General features: G+C 42.3%; 1 protein-coding gene across 4 annotated transcripts in view; it reads left to right on the top strand.

Annotated features, from left to right (window-relative positions):
• The window catches only part of LOC145349526 (dachshund homolog 1-like), a 552,542-nt gene that overhangs the window by 511,711 nt on the left and 15,586 nt on the right, over window positions 1–25,245 (top strand). For all 4 annotated transcript variants that reach the window (XM_080198096.1, XM_080198097.1, XM_080198098.1 and 1 more), the window contains 4 exons: window positions 10,795–10,940; window positions 14,214–14,361; window positions 14,576–14,719; window positions 15,043–15,111. In XM_080198096.1, coding sequence (XP_080054222.1) covers window positions 10,795–10,940; window positions 14,214–14,361; window positions 14,576–14,719; window positions 15,043–15,111 — 507 coding nt within the window. The remainder of the gene's footprint in view (window positions 1–10,794; window positions 10,941–14,213; window positions 14,362–14,575; window positions 14,720–15,042; window positions 15,112–25,245) is intronic.

Raw genomic sequence — 25,245 nt, 5'->3', positions numbered from 1 at the left:
GGACAACGTGGACTGAGGTTAATGCTATTTGATGGATTTCAGAGAAGTGTTCAGTATCAGGATGGGGCAAACCAGAGCGAACCTTTTCCCACTGGCAGAGGAGTTGAGAACTAAAGAGACAATGATTTACGGTGTTTGGCATAGAGACCACCATCGGAATCAGAAAAAGATTTATCCCACAGTGTAGGGTTGGAATCTGAAATGCACTACCTGAGTGTGTGGTGGGTACAGATTCAATCATGGCTTTTAGGAGGGAATCAGAGAAGGAAGAGAAGATGTTGTCAAGGCTATAAGCTGTAAGAGCTGGGAAGTGGACTATAGAATCACAGAATCCTTACAATGCAGAAGGAAGCTATTCGACCCATTGAGTCTGTAACAGCAACAATCCCACAATGGCCTTATCCCCGTAACCCCACATATTTACCCTGCTTATCCCTCTAACCTACATATCCCGGGACACTTTGGGGCAATTTAGCAATGCACCTAACCTGCACATCTTTGGACTGTGGGAGGAAACCAAAACGCCTGGAGGAAACCCACGCAGACACGGGGAGAACCTGCAAACTCCACACAGACGGTGACCCAAGCCAGGAATCGAATCCATGTCCCTGGAGTGGTGAGGCAGCAGTGCTAATCTCTGGGTCACTGTGCCACCCATCTTAGTCGTGTTGGCAGAGAGCCAGTACAGATACCAGGGCCACCTTTCGTGCTGTAACCATTTCATGATTCTATGATTTTACAATTTTTATTTGCCAACTGCAATTGGAGGAACAACTAAGAAAGGTATTATTGTCGTACACATATTGATCTATCTTGTAAATTCTGATTGTGTCAATTAAGGAAGCAATTCTTTTTGCTCCTCTTTGAAATGAGCAGTTACACGAAATGCACGCTGAAGAATGCATTAAGTCAAAAAGCCTCAACTTGAAAATTAAGCTGTAAATTTTTAACTCACTTGGTCAAGCATCACAAAATCGGAGGAAACAGCAGTAAAATTGATACTCTGCTTTCTCTTCACGATTTGAGGGTAGTATTAGAAGTTTCAGTTGAAGTTTATTTATTTTGTCACAAGTAGGCTTTTGTTAACACTACAATGAAGTCACCGTGAAAATCCCCTAGTCACCACATTCTGACGCCTGTTCGGGTACATTGAGGGAGAATTTTAGCACGGCCAATGCACCTAACCAGAATGTATTTGGGAGGAAACCGGGGCACCCGAAGGAAACCCTCGCAGACACAGGGAGAATGTGCAAACTCCACACAGACAGTGACCCAAGCCAGGAATTGAATCCATATCCCTGGGGTTGTGAGGCAGCAGTGCTAACCACTGTGCCACCATGCAGTGAAAATTATGTCAAAGGTGGGAGATCTGTTGAGGAATTTTTATTAAGTTATTTAAAAGGTGAAATAAATGACTTGCATTTATTTATGAGTTTTCGTAACATTGAACTCCTCAGAATGTCTGCAATTTTCAAGACCATATTTTCAAAAGGAACTGTGTGATTGCATGATAAGTTTATTTATTTACACGTGTCACAAAGAGGCTTACATTAACACTGCAATGAAATTACTGTGAAAATTCCCTAGTCACCACAGTCCGGCACCTGTTCGGGTACACTGAGGGAGAATTTACCATGGCTAATGCACCTCACCAACACTAATTTTGGATGAATGGTGATGCCTTGGTACTGTACAATAATCATTGGGTATATGTGGGTGCCAGAGGAGAGACAATCCATAGTGCCTGCTTTGCAGCAACATGTTTTGTTCTGCATGGTTCTAGGGTTCTGTTGTATGTCATCCACCAACTGTTGGTCAGTTGTTTTTGAATGTAGAAGGCTTTAGGTTTACATTTTGCATTCCATTCCCCTGGCCATTGGACCTCATCATATTTCGTTCCACTATGGACTGCAGGAAACGGTTACCGTAGATTTCTGTTCAGTTTAGGGATGGTTTATGACAACTTGACAGTCTTGGGGAGCAAAACAAGAAGACTTAAAATTAAATTGTTAGTCGCAAGTAGGCTTACATTAACACTGCAATGAAGTTATTGTGAAATCCTCCTAGTTGCCACACTCCGGCGCCTGTTGGGGTCAATGCACCTGATCCACACGTCTTTCAGACTGTGAGGAGAAACCGGAGCACCCGGAGGAAACCCACGTAGACACGGGGAGAAAGTGCAGATTCCACACAGGCAGCAACCCAAGCTGAGAATCAAATCTCGGTTCCCTGGCGTTGTGAGGCAGCAGTGCTGACCACTGTGTCACTGTGCCACCCTTTAATAAGGAATCAGTTGATGGTTCTTCAGAACAAGCAAGTGACATCCTGCAGCAGAGCAGGCTGCACGTGTGAGCTGCGAATTACTTAATAAAATCTCAAAAAAGTACCATAGTTAATTGTATCCAGAAATACAATAATTGAGACCTACATGGCTATATAAGTGTCGTGGCACATCGTGTGTTGACATTTGAATCCCAGAATCATCCAGTTCAAAGATAGACACCACAATATTGAGACAGGGATATTTCTAGTGCCCCACAATGGTTTACTCCATGTTAGCAGTGACAGATTTTTCATTATCATTTGCCAAAGTTTATACATTGAGTCATTCTTCCTTTGACTGGCCCTTTTAACAGTAAACCTCACAATGAGAGTGGAGACAATTAATCCGAAGGTTATTTATCAATGCCAACAACTGTCAGGGTTCCCTCTTGTAACCGACGAAAATGCAATTTTACATTATGCCATTTCATTCTGAAGACATTGTATTTACGGATCTGCTTTGCCTCTTCTGCTGCCTATTATCAGGTGAAAGAGTTGCGGCTGAGATGTTGTTTGTGACACAGGCGACCTGTTAGGATTTGATAAGTATTTACTGCACAGCAGCCAAAAGGTTGTCACATCTGTTGTTGGCAGAAGCGACGGAAAAAAAAATAACCTGGAAATGAGGCGTTTGATTTTCCTGGTTCCTACACTCAAGCATCTGTTGCTATAATTAAGTGGCGCTCAATGATTGCAAACCGATGGTCAAATAAACACGACTCTCTGAATTACCAGCGTAGAATCTTCTGTTCTTAAAGCAACGAGGGGAACAAATACACTCATTCCAGCCGGAACAGAAGGACAACTTTTTTTTTGACGGCAGCTGCTTGACTTTAATAATTAACTTTCCCAGAAGATTGAACTGTTTGTATTATTAATCACTAACTTCGAATTGTAAGAGAGAAGTTGGCACTGGCGAACAATGGGACAACTGTCAATTCAAGACAGCTCAGTTTCATTTTAACCACAGTTTTAAACAGTAAACTATTGCAGCTCTGCTTAAAGTGGCCACCTATTAAACAACCCAGCCTTGGTTTGAGAATGTGTAAAGATCAAGAGGTGGCTGTTTAAAACAGACATCAGCAATTCACCATGGTGAAAATAACACAGCACTTCATAGATTTCTATCGAAGACGTTATATATTTGAATCTCCAGGTGAGATAAAATTATTTGTTCGTTAACTGTGAAAGCTGTATACACACTCGCACACAGAGAGAAAAATAAATCCCACCGCGTAAACGATTCCTGTTTAGTATTCAGCGCTGTCTATGGTGGGAAGATGAATGAGAATGGAAAAATAATTACAATCAAAGCCCTCATTATTCTGCACAAATGGATGTACAACAAGTGAATCTGTTTTTTTAAAAAACAATTGTCAGGTAAATAGAGTACCTCTCTACATGCCCAAGACTGACAGGCTAATCAGTAATGTCGCACTGATGCTACGCCAGTCACATCAACTGGGATGTGGCGACTCTGTTCGCACTACAATACTGCTGGCTTCACAAACTCTGTTAACACTAGTGACAGAATGTACATACATGAAGTATAGCGTCGCTGGTAGAGGAAGAAACGCAATTCAGATACGCCTTTAGTTAGTAAAACTAACCAAACGTCATAGGAAGTCTCTGTTAGTGTAATGTGATTGAAATAGACTCAATAACAGTTTCTTTCTTGCTGCCATCAGACTCTTGAATGGATCTACCATATATTAAATTGATCTTTCTCTACATCCGAGCTATGACTATAACACTACATTATGCACCCTCTCCTTCCCTTTTCCTTTTCCTTCTCGATGAACAGTATGCTTTGTCTGTATAGCACAATACTTTTCACTGTATAACCAATACACGTGACAATAATAAATCAATTCAAATACATGTAATACAAACTAATTAAAATAATATATTATAAGTAACATTTATATATAAATATATTTATGCAGCAAAATAATGATTATAAACGTTCTTCATTTTTAATAAGTAACGTTTATTTATTAGTCACAAGTAGGCTTACATTATACATGCTGCAGTGAAATTACTGTGAAAATCCCCTAGTCACCATACTCCGATGCTGGATTGGGTAACACCAAGGGAGAATTTAGCATGGCCAATGCACCTAACCTGCACATCTTTCAGACTGTGGGAGGAAACCGGAGCGCCCAGAGGGAACCCACGCAGACACGGGGAGAATGTGCAGACTCCATACAGACAGTGACCCCAAGCCGGAAATCGAACCCGGGTCCCTGGCGCTGTCAGGCAGTAGTGCCACCATTTATAATATAAATCAAAACATGAAACTTTGTTTTAATAACCATTCTTGCTTTCAACTATTAAAACATAGCTTTAAATTAAGGGGTGGTAATTATAGGACGGATGTCAGAGGTAGGTTCTTTACTCAGAGGTTAGTAAGGGCGTGGAATGCCCTGCCTGCAGCAGTTGTGGACTCGCCAACTTTAAGGGCGTTCAAATGGTCAGCGGATAGGCATATGGATAACATTGGAATAGTTTAGGTTAGAGGGTCATTAGATTGGTTTCACTGGTCGGCGCAACATCGAGGGCCGAAGGGCCTGTACTGCGCTGTAATGTTCTATGTTCTAAAAGGGTACAGTTCCACTTATTAAATCCCACATTAGTAAATGAATGATATCCTAGGACTGGTTACTAAATGCTTACAGTCTATGTGCAGATGCTGGGATTATCTCCAATGTTTTCACTCAATCTGCTGTAGGAATACATGGAATAAATAGTATAAACTAATTAACATGGCACCAGCTGTTGCCACTGTTTTGGCAAGCATCTGCGGATCGGGAGCCGCAGTATTTCCTTCAGTGTAATTTGGTTTGCAGAGCAAGTGGGATCCGAATGCTTTTGAATGTAACTTAAGAACCCGTTGACTTTATGCAGACTGTTACCTTGTGGATGGTTATATGTGCGTGTGTGAGTGTGTAAGCAGTTATTATTGCAGATGGAACAGATGGCAGATGTACAACAGTGAAAATTGATAGATGGGATATGATGTCATTACTTAGTCTTAGCGGAGGAATAGGTTCTTTTTTTGTGTGCGGGGAGGGGGGAGGAGATATATCTGACCTCTTGAGTTTTGACCCACACTAATCTTCATTTTTAATTCTGACACGTTATTCGTGATTTTAAAATGTGTTGCTTGTATCCTTTTGTGTCACAGCTTAACCTCAGTGTAGCCGAGATTTGTTTTAAAAGCACTGCTTTAAAAATAAATAAATAAACGAGGTTCTCCACCGTGGTACTCAGTAAATATTGTGCTGTATTTTGTTTGCAATGATATTTGAAATTCCGACCAGTTTTCTTGAGATTAGATTACTGTTAGAGCTAAAAATATGAAACCTGCTGTATCTCTTAACCTGATACAGGACTGAAAAAAATAAATACAACGCATGCATCGATTAAAATGTATTCGTTAGAAATCCTAAACTGAGAGGTAAAGTTTCCTTGGTGAAATTGAGCAAATCTTTACAGGATCTCACAGATGTGCAGCAGAGAATATCAAAAATCAATCTATTTCTCTTGGTTGTTGCGGGTCTGGATGGTAGAAAGAGTCATTAAAGATATTGCCAGTTTCAAATTGCGTGAGAGCTTGTCATAAGATGCGAATTTACACTTAAAAAAAATAAATACAAGGCTTGTATTTGTAGAAAAGGGAGAAAAAAAAATGCAGTGACCTTGAACCGGCAGAAAGCAGCCGATGGTTAAGAATGGATGCTCACTGTTCTGGACTTGAACTCCGGTGTCAGAACTTGTGGCATACTGCGTGGAGAGGATAAAATATTAATGCTAGGTAAATGAGTGCTTGCTGAGCTGACTGTGCCATATGGCCATGGTACTGGAAGCAGGATGCTAGCCAGCCTCAGCTTGCCATATGGAGTGGGTGGATAACAGAGAGAGAGAGGGGGGGATGGGGGTGCGGTGGGGCAAAGCCTGGACCAAGCTGAGTTCCCCATATGGGCTGGGTGGAGTAGTCCACGAGGTGGCTACTGCAGACACATCTGCACGCCGATGCATTCCGACCAAAATGTCCACAAAAAAAAACACGTATAAATAATGGAAACCCGTAAACATTAATAAAGAGGGAAGGTGGGCTGGATGGTTCGGATTAAAGTGGGTGAGCTCTGCTTTTCATCGCTCCTTTCCAGGACTGACGACGCCCACATAAAAGATGAAGTCTGTTAAAGGGTAACATCAATCATTCATAGTACTGACATTTTTGCATTACATTTAACATACGGTATACAAGAAGACTTTACAGTGGAATGTGAAAGATAGACAAAAGAACGCTTTTCAATAATTATTTTACATGAGAAATATTAATAATATATTGTCAATTTTGTATCAAAATATCGTTTTGCTTTGAGCTGATACATACCTTATTGATGCCATTTATTATAGATGAGCTTAGTGCTTATTCTTCCTACTCTGCGCTCAGTTAATTTATATATTATGTTGAAGAGAAAATGCTGAAAGGTGCATTGGGTCTCCTTTTAGCCTTAAAAAGGAACAAGTTCCCACAGTCAAAACTTGAGAATATTTACCAAATTGGCAAATTAACAATAAGAATCAACATTGAGTTCTGCATATGTGGGAGTTACTAAGATGCTTCTGTAATAAAGGCTGCCTGGCCTGGTGAACTGCCTGGTTACTTGCGAGGTTTGGAGAAAAGATGTGACCCTGGTTGACTGCTGTTGCCCTGATGGCAGGAGCAGTAAGCGTGTTATGACTAAAATTAGGTCATGCGTACGTTAGTTCCTGACCTTCCAGCAAACTTACTGGGCAGCACGTTGGCACTGCTGCCTCACAACACCAGAGACCCAGGTTCGATTACCGGCTTGGGTCACTCTCTGTGTGGAGTTTGAACATTCTCCCCATCTCTGCGTGGGTTTTCTCCGAGTGCTCCGGTTTCCTCCCACAGTCTGAAAGATGTGCTGGTTAGGTGCATTGGCCATGCTAAATCCTCCCTCAGTGTACCCGAACAGACACCGGAGTGTGGCAATGAGGGGATTTTCACAGTAACTTCACTAAAGCGTGAATGTAAGCCTACTGAAGTTTAACGCTTATTTATTATTGTCACAAGTAGACTTACTGCAATGAAGTTACTGTGAAAATCCCCTACATGTGACATGAACAAATAAACTTTAAAACTTTACTGGAATATTACCAAAGAAGATCCACATTGAATTTGAAACTCTCTCCCTGCAGAATTCCTGAGTTTTTCCAGCACTTTCTGTTCATATTTCAAATCTCCAGCATCTGCAGAATTTTGCTTTTATTATGCTGGAAGATTCTAGTAGATGTAAAGCTGAGTTATAGGTTTGGAGGCTGGGCCAGGGCCAAGGTTGGAGCCTTGATTTCCCTCCAACTAGGCATCTCTACAATCTCAATGCTCAAGTTGTCCAGCATGTATCCTCTCCAGTAAAATCTGTTGAGACTGGGCCCATCAGCAGATCGAGCCAGTGGTAGATATGACCATAAAAGTGCATGGTGGAATCTTGGCCTGTGCTGTCTTGAATATTTATCATCAATTTTTTAATGATGTTTAAAGTTACCCCATTCCAAAAGAATGGCTTCTTATTTCTGGGGTGCCTTGACAACCTTTCTTTGAAAGTTCTCCTGTTGATGACTCAAACCTCCCTGTAGGATCCATTCATTCCTCCAAATAGACTGTGGGGACAGCACTTAGTATGATTTTAAAAATGATTTTCTTTATTGAATATAGCTTGAAATTGAAAATGTACAGAAAACAAAAAAACGAGAGCGAGGGCCCAGAAAATTGGAACCGATTACAAACTTGATCTTGTATAGGATTCAACACACCAACTGAACAACATTGCTTTATAGAACATTATAACTTTTCAGTTACCTTGTGTTATGACATAGCTGGGCACAAGCAGTGTCTGTAACTTTCAAAAACAATTCGCAGCTGTGACCATAAAAACTTGTTTATGACAAAAACTGTTTCTGTTAACATTGCACCTTCAAAGAATGTAGCCAATTTCTAAGTTCAATCCAGAATTCCAAGCTGAATTTTAAGATGTGGTCAAGTTAGTTTATGTTAGCTTTAAAGCATAGCATAATTCATTACACAGGCAGAAGTGCCTACTAAGTAAAGCAAACCGTACAAAGGACCCCATACTTCCTGACCTCCACTGGACTCATCTCAGGCTGATCTTTGATCCAATCATAGGATGTGACTTGGAACGCAGGAATCACAATTTACCTTAGCTAAGTCCAGGTTGGTCCCTCTGATGTTGCTTTGGATCATCTATATTGCAGCCTTTTAAAAATCATTCTTGAGATGTGAGCATTGCTGATAAAGCCAGCATTTATTGCCCATCCCGAGTTGCCCTTAAGAAGATTGTGATGGGCCTTCCTGAACCAATGCAGTCTATGTAGCGTAGATACACCCACAGTGCTTTTGCCTGTGCTGGTTTGATGCAACTGAATGGCTTGCTGGGCAATTTCAGAGGGTAGTTAAGAGTCAACCATAATGAAAAGTTGGGTCAAAGCAGGAATTTTTTTTAGGGATTGGAATAGGATTTTGCTAGCTGTACTTACAAGTAAAATAGAATGTAATTTTTTTTATTTATTAGTTTCAAAAGTAGGCTAACATTAACACCCCAATGAAATTACTGTAAAAATCCCTTTGTTGCCACAGTCCGGCACCTGTTCAGGTACACTGAGGGAGAATTTAGCACTAACAATGCACCTAACCAACAGGCCTTTCGGATTATGGGACGAAATCAGAGCACCCAGAGGGAACCCATGCAGACACGGAGAAAAGGTGTAGACTCTGCACAGACAGTGACCCAAGCCAAGAATCGAACCTGGGTCCCTGGCGCTGTGAGGCAGCTGTGCAAACCACTGTGCCACCATACTGCCCTCACAATTGCAGCTACAATTGCAACATTGATCCCGAAGTTCTGGGCAAGAGCCAGCAGTACCATATCCAGTGATGTTTTGATGGCAGCTAAGATTGACATAGGAATTAATAGGCCGCCACCTCGGGCACTCTGTTATCACTGAAACGATCAAGCCAATCTCTCCACCCACCTCTTACGAGCATCCTTAAGACTTTGGGATTCTTCTATAAGTAAAGGTCATTCAATTCCATTCTTGAATCCCAGTATTGGCAGTCACATGTCAGTTGTCTTCTGTTGCTTTCATGTTGATTGGTGTAAAATTCTTTGATCTCAGAGGGTTGCCATTTAGCTATTTAGTTTCTACTGCTTTTGTTGTGTTTAATTAGTGACGATTGGATTCTGGGTCTGTAGAAACCCCTTTGAAAGCTGGAAATTGCTGTAAGCGATGTTGCCATAGGAACATTTAAAACATTTGTGCCAAAGTCCTCTTTCTGCTCTTCTAATGGCAGAGTTAAGCCATCTATATTAAATGAGTTGCCAGCCACACTATAATAGCATCGAGAAGCTTGATGCAAGCATATTCAGTGCTTATACAATAACATTGTTAACAGTGATTCGAGGTTTGGGAATCGACTTCCCTGCAGTTGACAGAAAGAAAATTCGCGCACCCCATCCCTGTGACTTTTAAACTGGAGGGAAAGCCGTGGAATTTACCCAAACATTTATGCAAGCTGAATTCTACAGCACTGGCATCCAATATTACAGAATTGAAATGTATTGGAGGTGGTTAACACTGCTACCGCACAGTGCCAGTGATCTGAATTCAGTTAAGGCATTGAGTGACTGTCTGTGTGGAGTCTACATGTTCTCCCCATGTCAGCACGGGTTTCCTCTGGATGCCCTAGCTTCCTCCCACAGTCCAAAGATGTGCAGGTTAGGTGGCTTGGTCATGGTAAATTGCCCCTAAGGGCGGGATTTTCTGATTCTGGGGAGAGTGCGGATGGAAAATCCCGCCCAATGTCAATGGACCTTTGAATGGTCCTCACCCCACCTCCACCTCCATCTCCCAACCCCCACCCTTGCCCACTATAATTCCCTTGGCAGGCGAGATGGGAAAATTCCCCCTTTAGTGTCCTAGGATGCGCGGGTTAGGAGAATTGGTGGAGCAAACACATGAAGCTGCAGGGATAAGGCTTGGGTAGGATGATCTATTGGAGTGTTGCTGCAGAGCTGATGGGCCAAATGATCTCTTTCTGCACTGTAGGAATTGCTATGATTCTATTACTGTGTTCGTACTTTCTACAATGTTGTCAAGAATAACTCGTCAAAACAACCTGAGCCACAGGTAAACCGAATGGAGTCAGGATGAATTATCCAATTTTGTGGTGGAGCCTCATTCCAGATAACATTTTACATGTAAACAGAGTTAAAGGGTTAATGGTTTTAACATTTTCAAATCCTGTTCATTTGAAGGCAAAGCCAGTTGCACAATGGTCAATAAGATAGACTTCTGTCAGAAGCTGGTTTGGAAATTGTTGCAAAGTTAACAAATTGGACAAACTGATTTCTGTTTGCACAGATGAGGTCCTGATCTCCACTCCAACCACACGGGAGTGTTTTGAGAAGCTTTCCCTGGCCGGCCAGCATCTACCTCCAGGATTCCCAACTCCTCTCCTCTTCCCCGATGGACTTTCCTCCATAGAAACCCTGCTGACGAATATCCAGGTAAGCACATTGTACAACTGCAGACCGGTTCCGGGTCTTGGGGAGTGGCCGTTGTCAGTAATCAGCATGAATGGCGCACAGTCACCTGGAAAGGAGAGTGGGCATTGGATGTCAACTGGGAACAGCAATGCTGGAAGTACACCATCGCTAGTATTTCAGGAAACAAGGCCAATCGTATTATCTCTGAGGGATGGTTGGATAACCATGATGTGGAGATGCCGACGTTGGACTGGAGTAAGCACAGTAAGAAGTCTCTCAACACCGGGTTAAAGTCCAACAGGTTTATTTGGTAGCACGAGCCACAAGCTTTCAGACCTCTCACCTGATAAAGGAGCAGCGCTCTGAAAGCTCGTGCTACCAAGTAGACCTGTTGGACTTTAACCTGGTGTTGTGAGACTTCTTACTGTGGTTGGATAATCCATGAGTAATGGATAATTTCTGGAACTGTTCACAGGGTTCTTACAGAAGGCAGCCTTAGAGCTATCCCATTAGTTCTATTCCTTACCTTTTCCTTGAAAGGACTAACTAGTTCCCATTGAAAGCTATCAAATAGGAGCATAGAGAACAGGAGCAGAAGGGGACCATTCAGCCCTTCAAGCTTGCTCCACCATTCATTATGATCTTGGCTGATCGTCCAACTTAACAGCCTGAAAAAGCTTTCCCCCCACCATATCTTTTGACTCCCTTCATCTCAAGAGCTATGTCTAACTGCTTCTTGAAAAACATGCAGGGTGCAATCTTACCTGCTGTTCACGCCACACTCCCACTGCAGCAAAAATGGAGACTTTAGCGGCAAGCCAAATCTCCATTCATTGCGGCGAGATAGGAAAATCCTGCCGGCATGAATGGTGGTAAGATTCCGGCCACAATGTTTTGGCCCCAGTTACTTTTTGTGGTAGCAAATTCCATAGGCTCGCCACTCCTGGGTGAAGAAATTTCTCCTCACCTCTGCCCTAAGTATTCTATTCTGTGTGCTCAAACTGATTCTTGGTTCTGGACATCCCCACCCTTGGGAGCATCCTTCTTGCATTTACCCTGTCTCGTCCTGTTATAATTTTATAGGATCCCCCCGCTTATCTTCTGAATTCTAGCAAATACAATTATCACCGACTCAATCTTTCCTCGTACGTCAGTGTTGCCATCCTGTGAATCATTGTGGGCTGAAGGGCCTGTTTGTGCTGTAGTGTTCTATGTTCTATGTTTTATTAAACCTTCTCTGCACTCCCCCGAGAGCAGGAACATCCTATCTCAGACATGGAGACCAAAACTGCACATGATATTCCAGGTGTGGCTTCCCTGTATAACTGCATCAAGATGTCCCTGGTCCTGTACTCGAATCCTCTCGCTGTAAAGGCCAACATACCACTTGCCTTTTTTACTGCATCTGCATGCTTACTTTTGAATCTGCCTCCGCCATTCTTTCAGGGTTTGCATTCCAGATTACAACAACTCACTACGTTACAAAAATAAATCTCCTTCTTTTGTTCTTTGTCAGCTATTTTAAATTTGTGTTCCTTGGTTACTAATCTTTCAGCCAGTGGGAACAGTCTGCCTCCATCTACTCTATCAAAACCTGTCATAATTTTAATACCTCTATTAAATCTCCCATTAACCTTCTCTGCAGTTCATTATTGCTTTGTTATTTACAACATCTGTACCACAAACTTTGCTCAGTGGAATGTAATTTTTTCCACCATTTATTAACTTTTCCGTCACTACAGCTAGTCAGTGTTTGTGTAAAATCTTTTCAGAGTTGGTTTACCTGATGGGAAAGGTGTTATTATTGGTATTTGACGTGTACAAGATTAATGTAATGTGATGCAAGTGCCACCTACTGGAAGTGATGAGTGACACTGATTGGAACTGTATCGGTTTGTTACACTTTATCTGAAGCATGACTACTTTCAAACAAAATGTTGACCAAAAATTATCAGCCTGTATATTACAGCCCCTGTAAAACACATTTGGTAGGTTGCTAGGATTGTTCTACCCCAAGCTCAGTGACTCGAAGTACAAGTGTGCTCTGGGGCTATTGGGTATGAGGGCCAGAATCCCTCTGACCTTACCCGTGGCTAGGTTTATCCAATCCGGCTGCCACGAATGGAGGTTTGCCTGAACGCCAAATTCTCCGTTCTCACTGGTGGTGGGGCGTGCAAATTGGAGAATTCAGGCCATGGTGTCCCAGTCCTTGTTTCATTAGTCTAACTCAGTGATACCGTTTTTTAGGTGTCTTCGCTGTAAACTGAATCTTTTGGAAGGAAGCAATTTTTTTTTAATTTGTGGAATGTAGGGCTGATGATAAGACCACCATTAATTACTAGCACTGAACATTGATGCAAGGCCTTATCCTTGAAGCCCTGCTGTCCAGTGATATTTCCCACTAGGGTGTTGGACTCACAGTGCCAGGGACCTGGACTCAATTCCAGCCTCGGATCACTGTCTGTGTGGAGTTTGCACATTCTCCCTGTGTCTGCGTGGGTTTCCCCCAGATGCTCCAGCTCCCTCCCACAGCCCAAAATTGTGTAGGCTAGGTCGATTTGCCATGCTAAAGTAACTCTAGTGTCAAGGGGATTAATAGGGTAAATATGTGGGGGTTATGAGGATATGGGTGGTCGGTGCAGACTTGATGAGCCAAATGGCCTCTTTCTGCACTGTAGGGATTTTACGATTCTATGAACAGACTCCACCCATTGCCGATGACAACAGATCCATTAGTGTCCAAGTCAAGATAGCTTGCAACTTACAGGGCAAAGTGACGGATGGTGCTCCACCCAAACATGGCTCAGTGGGTAAAACGCACTGTACAAAATGGTACTGAGGCTTATCAATCAAGTTGATGCCCAATTCAATTCTTGGCCTGAGCTTTACCCATTTGTACTCTATAGTGGCGGCAAATAGGGTTTGGGAGGCGTGTAATTAATCGACTTCAATGTCTTCCGAATAGAGAAACTGAGGAATGGAGCCACTATCATTGTTCACTATCCAGCAAGCAGGAAATGTACTTTGAAACATTAAGAACTCTCACAATGCCAGGTTAAAGTCCAACAGGTTTATCTGGAATCATGAGCTTTCGGAGCGCTGCTCCTTCGCCCACTCACCTGATGAAAGAGCGGCGCTCCAAAAGCTTGTGATTCCAATTAAACCTATTGATGTTCGAAAAGCTGTCAGTGTAAAAAGACATTCGTCCAGACTTCTTGTCTTCAGCCTAGGTTTCTGGCACCACCATTTTGAATGATTTGCTAATGGCGTCGCGTTGTTCTCTGATTTAAACAGGGGCTCCTGAAGGTTGCCATAGACAATGCCCGAGCTCAGGAGAAACAGGTGCAACATGAAAAGACAGAGTTAAAGATGGAACTGTTCAGGGAGCGAGAGATGAGGGAAAGCTTGGAAAAGCAGCTGGCTGTAGAGCAGAAGAACAGAGGTAAGCGAGTGGAAGATGGGCCGGAATTTTACCGCCTCGCCCCATCCCCGGATCGGGGCGGGCAAGGCTCGCAGAGCGGCATGCTCCATTGGCCTCAGGCGGGCAAGGCGGTGCAATTCTGGCATCATGCTCTCCTGACAGAGAAAGGCAATGCCAGGTGAAACAATGTGGTCTTCCCACACAAAGATTGACGCCTCTGCATCCCTCTTTCCAGCAATAATTCAGAAACGGTTAAAGAAAGAAAAGAAGGCAAAGAGGAAATTACAGGAAGCACTTGAATTCGAAAGCAAGCGACGAGAACAAGCAGAGCAGGCGTTAAAACAAGCTGCCTCTGCAGACAATCTTCGGGTCCTGAACGGTAAGGGCACGTAAATGACCTGTGATTGAATCTCATGAAACGGTGTGGGCTCTTGTCGCTTATCAATGCACAATAAACTTTGACAGAGGCTGTGGTCACTTTGTATTCAGATTGCGGAACAGGCTGATGAAAGCATTGATGGCGGGGGGGGGGGGGGGGGGTGGGTACAAAGAGGTATGATTCACCGGGATTTCAAAAACAAAATAATGACAATAATTGCTTAGTCCCACATGTCAACGTGGAACAACTGACAAAAGCATATTTTTGTCCCAAGCAGCCAGTTTGAAAAGTGAACTCGGTACTCTGATCTTTCCCATTGTTAGATTCGGTGACCCAAGAGATGGAAGCTGACCGCAGCACTGGACGCACAGATGCTGAAAGGACAATACAAGGTACTTGACAGCCGCGGTTATAAATCTGCCTCATGTGCTATACATTTTGCTTAGCTTCAGATTGTTATTCAACCATGCAGTGTTCCAGCTGGGCCACATTAAAATGAGCTTTGGCAAGGTCGAGCTTAGTCTGAATGTTTACACACAGTCTGCGCATTGATCCAGATCTGGAAAAAAAAACTTTTCTTTAAAAGACACTGGACTCTTTTGATTTCTCTTTCGAATTGAGGGTGTACTTAGTTAGCGACGATTCACGTGAAACTTTACCTGTTTAGTGAAATCAGATCACCGAATCCATGTCAAAGTCCGCTAAGTATCTGCAATAAGGTATCTGATTGTAATTTGGTGAATTAGGGCCTCAGAATGTTTTATCTTCCCTTGCCTGCGTGATCACCTCTTATTATCTCATGGCTTGATGCTTTCCTCATCATTCCTTGTTTCAGAAACTTAACAGCAGTTGGCACATGTATGTTGAAGATGTTCTGGAAAATTGGATGCGTTGTAATATGCTTTGTTTCTCTTCTCACATCTAGTGCTGCACAAGGCAGACTTTTATCTGTTTCCACAGCTAGGTATTTTCCTCCAGGGGCTTGGAATCATAAAGTCCCTACAGTGCAGAAAGAGGCCATTCTGCCCATCATGTCTCCACTGACCACAATCCCACCCAGTTCCTATCCCTGTAACCCCACATATTTGCCCTGCTAATCTCCCTGATACTAGAGTTAAATAAACTTGGCTAATCAACTTAACCCGCACATCTTTGGACTGTGGGAGGAAACCAGGGCACCCGAAGGAAACCCACGCAGACACGAGGAGAACTGCTGCCTCACAGCGCCAGGGACTTGGGTTCAATTCCGGCCTCGAGTCATTGTCTGTGTGGAGTTTGCACATTCTCCCCGTTTCTGAGTGGGTTTCCTTTCACAGTCCAAAGATGTGCGGGTTAGGTTGATTGGCCATGCTAAATTGACCCTAGTGTGAGGGGGATTGGCAGTGGTTATTACATGGAGTTACGGGATTAGGACCCGTGGGATTGTGGTTGTTGCAAACTCGATGGGTCAAATGGCCTCCTTCTGCAGTGTTGGGATTCTATGGATTCTGTGAAAAAATACCATCCCTGTGACGAATCAGTAATTAAGACAGAGCCATCCTCCTCTTTTCCCTTTGCCTGCGATGCAATGTGAAATTTGCCAGGCTCAAACAGTAGATTTTTGTTTAGGTACAGGGATCAAGTGAGATGAAACAAAGGAAATAAAGAAGGACTTTGATTAATACAATGGACGTGATTTTCCAGCACTCCTGTGGCATGTTTTCTGGCAGCAGAGGCAGTGAGCCCAAAGACTACTGGCAGGACCTTCCAGTCCCACCAATATCAGCGTTTTGCGTGGCTCACCCATCATGGCACCAGGGAACCCAATGCAGGGTGTCACCTTTGGTGTGACTGGGAGATCCTGCTTTCCAGAAAGGGCTGGAAAACCCACCCAGTATCTTTCACAATCCTAGGACATCCCTGTGTGCTTTGCAGCCAAGAAAGTACCTTTGAAGGTAACAGCAACTGTGGATGATGGAATCTGAAACAGAAACAGAAAATGCTGGAAAATCGGAGCGGGTCCAAACAGCGTCTGTGGAGAGAGAATAGAGCCGACGTTTTGAGTCTGACTCAAAACATTGGCTCTATTGTCTCTCCACAGATGCTGTCAGACCTCCTGGAAGTACTTTTGAAGTGTTGTTGTAATCTAGAAATAGGGTAACAAATTTGCACTCAGCAATCACCCACAAACAGCAATGCAAGAATGACCAGGTCATTTGCTTTTGTGGTTTTGGCTGAGGGATGAATATTGACTGGGACACTGGGGATAATTCTTCTTTAAAGTGGAGCAATAGGATCCCCCTGAGAGAGAGCAGACAGGAGCTCACTTTAACATCGCACCCAAAAGCTGATAGCTCTGATAATACAGTTTTGGGAGCGTTCACCTATGTTTTTGTGTTCAAGTCCTAGAGTGGGGCTTGAACCTAGAACCTTGTAACTTAGAGGTAAGAGTGCCACCAACCGAGCTGCAGTGACTCTCACCAACTTTTACAGATGCACAATAGAAAGCATTCTTTCTGGTTGTATCACAGCTTGGTATAGCTCCTGCTCTGCCCAAGACCGCAAGAAACTACAAAGGGTCATGAACGAAGCCCAGCCCATCACTCAAACCAGCCTCCCATCCATTGACTCTGTCTACACTTCCCACTGTCTCGGAAAAACAAGCAGCATAATTAAGTACCCCGTGCAACCCAGACATTTTGTCATCCACCTTCTTCCGTCTGGAAAAAGATACAAATGTCTGAGGGCATGTACCAAGAACAGACTTTTGAATTGACCTAACTCGCATTAAGTTGATCTTTTTCCCTAGCTAGAACTGTAACACTACATCCTGCACTGTTTCCTGCTCTACGAACAGTATGCTTTAGCTGTATAGTGTGCAAGAAACAATACTTTTCACTCTATACTCATACATGTAACAATAATAAATCAAATCAAATCAAATCAGAAAGGAAGGGCAAGTGAATGGGGATGAGATACAGGACATCCTCATTCTAGTTGACAGATACAGACATGAGGGACTGAGTGGTCTCCTCCTCAAGTCCAGTGTTGCCCAGTATTAATTGTTCTAGCCCCAGTGGTTATGCATTCACCCACCTCTTTAATACCCTAAAATATAGCACTGATTTTGCAGATTCTTGTAGCTGTGATCAAGGTGGAATGGGCAGGGGGAATTATTTCTCAATCAGGCAGTTTTGGGGTGAAATTTTGGAATGAGTCAATAGGAGTGATTTGAAAAGATTAGCTGGCACATGACAAGGCAAAATATTTACCTTCAAAAACTTCATTTGCCTGCTTTTGCATGGCCCTGCCCCTACTTTGCATGTCAGAAGCATTAATCTAACTGTCTACATTTTAACCACTTTAATTTAAAGAAAATTTGCCGCCTGGTTCTCCCCGTTTCCTCCACCCACCCCCCACTTGACCATCGTCGCTTTATTTCATTCCCAGGATAACATTATCACAAATGTATTCCTTTAATGTCATCTCAGCTCCACTTACTCTGACACCTTTGATCCATTTGTTACCCATCATTCATGTTCATGGGGGAGAGAATCTTCGTATTATAATGTCACCTTTTCAAGGGAAGGTGAGATCAGTATGGTAATGAGCTGTAACTGATGCCAGGAGGCAAGGAAAGGAAAGTGCAGGTGCAAAGTGTTTTATATACCACCCCCGGGGCATCTATAAATCAAAGCTGAGGTGGAAATGCTTTGTTGCAGGCTGACAATGATGTCACTTTTTATTACCATTGTATCCACGGTGACTGAGTTGGAGGCAGCCAGCAGTTAGGCTAGTTTCTTTTCAGCTTTCGATTAGCTATGTTAGAAGCGTCGGTGCAGTTCGATATACACCATTTATCTCAACTAATTCAGGCACAATCTAATAAAAGTGTGATCCATTTTAAATTTTGTCGAGGAGGTAGATTTTCAGTTGGACCAAACAACACCCCTCCAACCACACCCTCAGACATCACAGAGCTTTCCATTATCTATCTCTTTCCATTATCTATGGGCGGCACAGTAGCACAGTGGTTAGCACTGCTGCTTCACAGCTCTAGGGACGTGGGTTCAATTCCTGGCTTGGGTCATTGCCTGTGTGGAGTTTGCACATTCTCCTCGTGTCAGTGTGGGTTTCCTCCGGGTGCCCTGGTTTCCTCCCACAGTCCAAAGATGTGCGGGTTGGGTTGATTGGCCATGCTAAAATTGCCCCTTGGTCTCACTTCCTCTGACTTTCCAGCCCCTTCCCTATCGCACACACCTCCCCCTGAGTGGGCACCCCCTTAAGATCCACCTCACTATGCTTCAGAACTGTGTTCCAGAATGTGACCATTTGGAAGTTGCCTCCAAGCCTTTTTCATTCGTACTCGTTCATTTGTAGCTAATTTTAAGATTATATGCAGACTATCAGATCATTTTTAAAACACAGTTAGATGCAGTGTTGTTGCTCATTACTAGACCTGGTTTGGAAAGGTTTTACTTTGCTTTGAGTCACAGCTGTAGATTAATCCCAACAAATGTAACCCCTAAAAATATCATTAACCAACTGCTTCACCAAACTTGATTTGGAGCAAATAAACTTTTGTCTGTTCCGTGTCAGTATTGTATTGAGGTGTTAAACCTAGCTTATCTGCACCCCAGCCTCTGAAGTGAGGTTTGAACCCATGATTGCCTGACAAATAAGTGATGAGTGCCACCACCGGACAGAACCTTCTGGACCCTATGGAGGTGCACTAGCTCTCTGATGCATTCTGGGATGGTACGGTGGCACAATAGTTAGCACTGCTACCTCACAGTGCCAGAGATCTAGGTTCGATTCCCAGCTTGGGTCACTGTCTGTGTGGAGTGTGCATATTGTCCCTGTGTCTGAATGGGTTTCCTCTGGGTGCTGCGGTTTCCTCCCACAATCCGAAAATGTGCGGTTAGGTTGATTGGGCGTGCTGAATTTCTCCTTAGTGTCAAGGGGATTAATAGGGTAAATATGTGGGGTTACAGGGATAGGGCCTGGATGGGATTGTTGTCAGTGGAGGTTCAATGGGCTGAATGGCCTCCTTCTGCACTGTAGGAATTGTATTCCTCATTCGTCCCTCTGAGGGGTCAATGTGATAATGGCTACTTGCCCGGCAACATCGTTGCATTGGCCCAAGCGCCAAGTTGTGCGCCAAATATCCATTTGGATGTGCCCTGCCAGCAACAGGTGGGAGGGCCAATGGAGCGTCCTGTAGCAGGCCTGATGAATGCCATAACCTCAGACATAACCCTTCCTTGAAGTCTTCCCTTTTTCCAAATATTAATTAGGCTTTTTGGGGAGGCCTGTCTGGAACTCTTTAGTTTGTTATTTTTATATACATCATTGAATCATTTGACGTGTTTATCTTTTTAAAAAATGCAGTACTGAGGGAGCAATGTCAAATGTTTCACCTACCTCCTCTGGTGGTCATCAGAAATCCTGACACGATTCAAAGCAAAGCAGGCTAGGGGAGGTTTCCGCTGGTATCTTTCTTGATAAATGTTTATCCCTTAACCAATATGTATCTAAAAGCAAATTACTGTGGATGTTGGAATCTGAGACCAAAAGAGAAAATGCTGGAAACTCTCAGCAGGTCAGGCAGCAACTGTAAGGAGAGAAAAGAGGTCTCTTCTCTCCTTGTAGATGCTGCCAGACCTGCTGATATTTTCCTGCATTTTTTATTTTGGTTATCCGTCAACCAAATTCACGAAAACAGACCACTAGGTCCTCATCACGTTGCTATTTGTGGGAGCTTGCTGTGCATACATTGGCTCAGTAAGAAGTCTCATAACACCAGGTTCGAGTCCAACTAGTTTATTTGATAGTAATCCCACAAGCTTTGGGAAACAGTGTCCCTTCGTCAGGCATGTGGAAGGTTGCGTGTGTGGTACTTCTTACTGTGTTTAACCCAGTCCAACGCCAGCATCTCTACATCATACATTGGCTGCCATATTTCCTACATTACAATAGTGACTGCATTCCACTTGTAAAGTGACGCCTGAATGTTGCAAAAGCTGCTATGTGAATGCAAGCACTTTTTTTCTTTCTTTCAGAGGAGGAAAAATTCTCACTGGGCTAATATCTTTCTATCAGGGACACAGTTCTGATCTCTGGGCTGACAGATTTCACTCAGTGCCGGGGATTCAGAGCAGATAATCTCACACCACTCCCACATGAGAATTTGGTTGGAGTCTAAGTGTAAATTGGGTGCAAACACAAATTTACAGCCTTGGCTTTAACAAGGTTTCCAAAACAAATGAGACACTTGTCAATGCACACATTTTTTAAAAGAAGTATCAATTTGAAGATGTAAGGTTTCTTTTGAGGGAGTTTGCTGTTAATAATCATACCCCAAAATGGGATAAAATGTAATCATGCAATCCCTTCTTATGGGAGTTGACCACACATATAGTAACTCCTCTTAGATTTTTCTTCCTCCTTTTTTGCTTTGCTTTGACAGTGGTAACGTCGGATTTTTATCAGGCAACAGGGTTTTGGTTATTGCAGTTAATTAAACTACATTGTGCACCGTTAATATATGGTCTAAGGCTTCTAAGCTGCTGTTTTTATTTCATACTTGGAAGTCCAAAAGGCCTCCTGCATAAAATAAACCCATGTAACTATGTCTGAATTGAAACTGAGACCCATAAACCTCCCATTGTTTTCTTTTAATAAAACGTCCAAACCCTCCTTTACAGATTACCACACAATGCACAAGAACCAAACATCATACACTCCCTTGCCCTCCCTCCTTTTAATCTTGGCACTACCATTTTGGTGCTTGACTGTCTGTTAGGCTTGTGTAATCGAACAAAAACAAAAGATGCAATTTATTGCGGGCATCAGCAGAAAGGATAAAAAGCAAACGGCAATATTCAGTGGTTTAAAGGTTGCCGTTAGATAAGGATTTACATCTGTGCCGTGTGCGTTAATTGCTGGGTATTGTCCCATTGTCAGAGGCACGGGGCTGCAGGCGGTTTTGCAAACTCTATACAGCCGTGACCTAGAACCTTTGGAAATGTATTAAAAAAAATGACACCGCCAACAAGAACTCTTAATTTAGATGTGTACCACTTCATCACGGTCACTGGCAGGGGACAGCACACAGACCCGGTGCAATAATGTTTTTGCACTGTTAAAACTGCATTAATGAGAACATCATTTTGGGGAACTAATTATTTCTATTTGTCTTGTGTCATGCTTTATAATTCCACTATATTAGCACAGGCAAAGCAAATTAATTGCTTTTGCAGAAGTTGAATCATTTCCAAGAATGAGTGCAAATTCACTTCCAGGCTCTTAATTACTGGCAGTACATTGTGTCAGAAAATTCTGTTGATCTTCCCCACAGCACCTGGAATAGATCTATGTTATATAAATGTATATACGTTTTAATGCTATCTTAACAGAGGCGATTGTTTATTTTTTCTTAAACATTTATGCGAGGAATGTTCCCTGTACATTGGCCACAAACGCAGTCATCACTTAAAGGGTTAAACCGTAGAGGGGAGAAAAGAACAAATCTCATTGAAGCAAAAAGGCAGTAATTAATGCCTCCCTTAATTGTCTTCATAAAATATTTGCATGTGTCTAATTTGCATAATGTGCATGTATTAATTAATCTTTCAAAGGTATTTTATGCTGAAAGAGGCCAAAACCATTTTTTTTTGTTTTATTCAACACCTAATTGAATATTTATTCTTTCTTTAAAGAATATTTACAGCGTTCAATGGCCCTGGATCGGTATTAATTTTTTTTCCATGAGAGCAGCAAAAATTCGAAGTTATTTTATTAGACTGAATATTGCACGTGTGAGTTCCCTCGTATATTGGTGGAGGATGCTTAATAGACCACAAGGCATTGTTCCACCCCCACCTCTCTCTCTCTGTCTCTCTCTGTGCCGAATCCACATTGTTTCTAAATTTACCCAGGCCCCAGTAAATTCCTCCCCTGTTGCATAACACACAGCTTGAACTTTATTATGAAGCATTGGTGAGAAAGGTAGCGGAGACCAACTGCAGCTTGGAGCTGAGTTTGACTAATTAAATGGCGTTACAATTCATATTACAAATAATTAATTTTTTTTTAAAACTTAGAACACGGCAAGTATCCCTTTTAATTGGCCTCCGTAGACTATTTTAAGCTATTGAAAGTGTATTAAGCTCTTCCATAAAGGAGGTCTCTGCGATGATTCAAGCTGGGGCTTTGACAATGCTAACCTTGTGGAAGATATGACATTTACAAATGAGTGGATTCTGCTTTTCTGGGGTGCAGTAGGATATTTGACGCTGATCATTTTCTCCCTTTCAAACAAATACAAGGAGCAGTGGGAATAGCTTAATGTATGTTAATGATGATTTGTTGCCATGATAGCACTGGGGAGCAATATAGCTTCAGCACCTTTCTCCAGCATAGGCTTCCATTCACCTTTGGAGAGGGCAATATTAACCCATATTCCTCTTTAGACTGTAGCTTCAATACACTTGCCCCTTTCCCTGTGGGCTGTGTGAAAAAAAAACACGATCTGCAGGTTATGATATTTTTCAATCAATTTACTCTGTGGAATAGAAATGCCAACTAGATAAACATGAGCACTTAATGCTTTAATAAAAGTTGTGTGAGAATGCTAGGAAAGCAAATCACTTAGGTCTGTTTTCAAGCACAATATTTGTCATGTTTCTCCTGGTCTTTACAGAGAAGAACAAGATGTATTTATATAGCCCTGCTCAAGAAATAAAGCATCCTATATACTTCATTGGAACATCATACAACAAATTTGACAGTAAGACACGTGAATAGATGTTGATAATGCTGAAAAATAGGGAGGTGTTAAAAGGCATCTTAAAGGATAAAAGAGAGAGGAGTTTTAAGTTTATTTATTAGTGTCGCAAGTAGACTTAATACTACATTGCAATGACATCACTGTGAAAACCCCCTAGTCGCTACACTCTGGCTCCTGTTTGATTAAACTGAGGGAGAATTTTGCATGGTACCTGATGCCAATGCACCTAACCAGTACTCATTATTATCTGTTGTTCTTCCATACTATCTTCTCCAACATGCATTTAAAATAATCGCAATGGTCTTCAGGATCAGCAACTCTGTTCTGTGTCTTGCTCTATAGCTAGTTCCAGACATTCCCCGAAGCAACACTGACCACACAAACGAAAAAGGAACACAGTAATGTTTAAAGCGCAGTTTTATGTTCCAAAACCGCCATGATAAATCAGCAAAACAGCCCATAATGAAGTTTAAAAACTACTGTCAGTAATAACAGTCCAGAGTTGTGCGGGTTAGGTTGATTGGCCGCACTAAATTGACCAGTGTCCTGGGCAGTGTGTGTTTGAGGGATTAGCAGGGTAAATATGTGGGATTTTGGGGATAGGTCCTGAGTGGAATTGTTGTTGGTGCAGACTCGACGGGCTGAATGGTCTCCTTCTGCACTGTAGGGTTACTGTGCTTCGATGAAGTGTTGAATATATTGGTATAATATTCCACTGTCAGCATTTTAACAGGAATATTGGCCTGTTTAAAGAACAGAAGACTCAAAACAACAAATGTATCACCTGGTTTTGTTTTTCCAGAATTAATTTCAGCCCTAAACTTCCAAATTTCAATAATTCCATCTCAGATTATTTCTGAAAAACTATGCACAAAAATTCTGAAGAAAAATTCTAACAAACATTTTGGTAAAATTCAAATCTGTAGGGTGATCCCAGAGGTCAACGAGAATTCCAGCCATAATAATGTTCAGCATTGGGTTCGGGCAAATCAGCCCAAAATGGTCAGCTTCTAGAGTAACTGGCTCTAAATCTGTGATATGGCAAGGGCAATGTGATTATTAATAAGTTTATAAGGATGTATGACACTATCAAAACCAGAGCATGACTCTAATAGTGGGAATTATACATTTTTAATTACGGCACAGTAATGTTCTCTCTATCACCTTGATCTAAGAGTAGAGTACTTGATCTTCAGTTCAAATTACCAAACAATTAACACTTTGATTCTGGGTTTTTGAACCTGAAAGGTGACTCTGATCTGATGACAACCCATGTTGGCAGTCAAAGTTTCCTTTTGACCCCGCTTTATCTCACATTCCGTGAATAGTTCTTAAGGGAACCATGAATAAAGATGAAAACAGGTGACAATAACTTGCAAGAGAGAACTATAAGGAGAGAGATTATTTTTTGATGCCTCTAACTGAAAACAATGTGAAACTCAACCTTTGTACTTGGGGAATGAAGGTCTTTTTTCCCCCAATAAGGACAGATAGGCCTGGACTTTTTGGTTTGAGTTATTTATTGTCACATGTATTGGAATGCAGTTAGAAGTATTGTTTCTTGAGCGCTATATGGACAGAACTTAGTGTTCATAGAGTACATAGAGAAGGAAAGGTGAGGAGCAAAATGCAGTGTTACAGTCACAGCTAGAGTGTAGAGAAAAATCAGCTTAATATAAAGTAGATCCATTCTGATGGCTGCAGAGAAGAGATTGTTCTTGAGTTGGTTGGTATGCAATCTCAGATTTTTGCATCT

This window comes from Carcharhinus amblyrhynchos, chromosome 10 (genome assembly GCF_965287045.1).
Source record: "Carcharhinus amblyrhynchos chromosome 10, sCarAmb.v2.hapA, whole genome shotgun sequence".
Taxonomy (NCBI): domain Eukaryota; kingdom Metazoa; phylum Chordata; class Chondrichthyes; order Carcharhiniformes; family Carcharhinidae; genus Carcharhinus; species Carcharhinus amblyrhynchos.
Note: the sequence above shows the minus strand (reverse complement) of the source record. Positions and strands in the feature narration are given on the sequence as shown.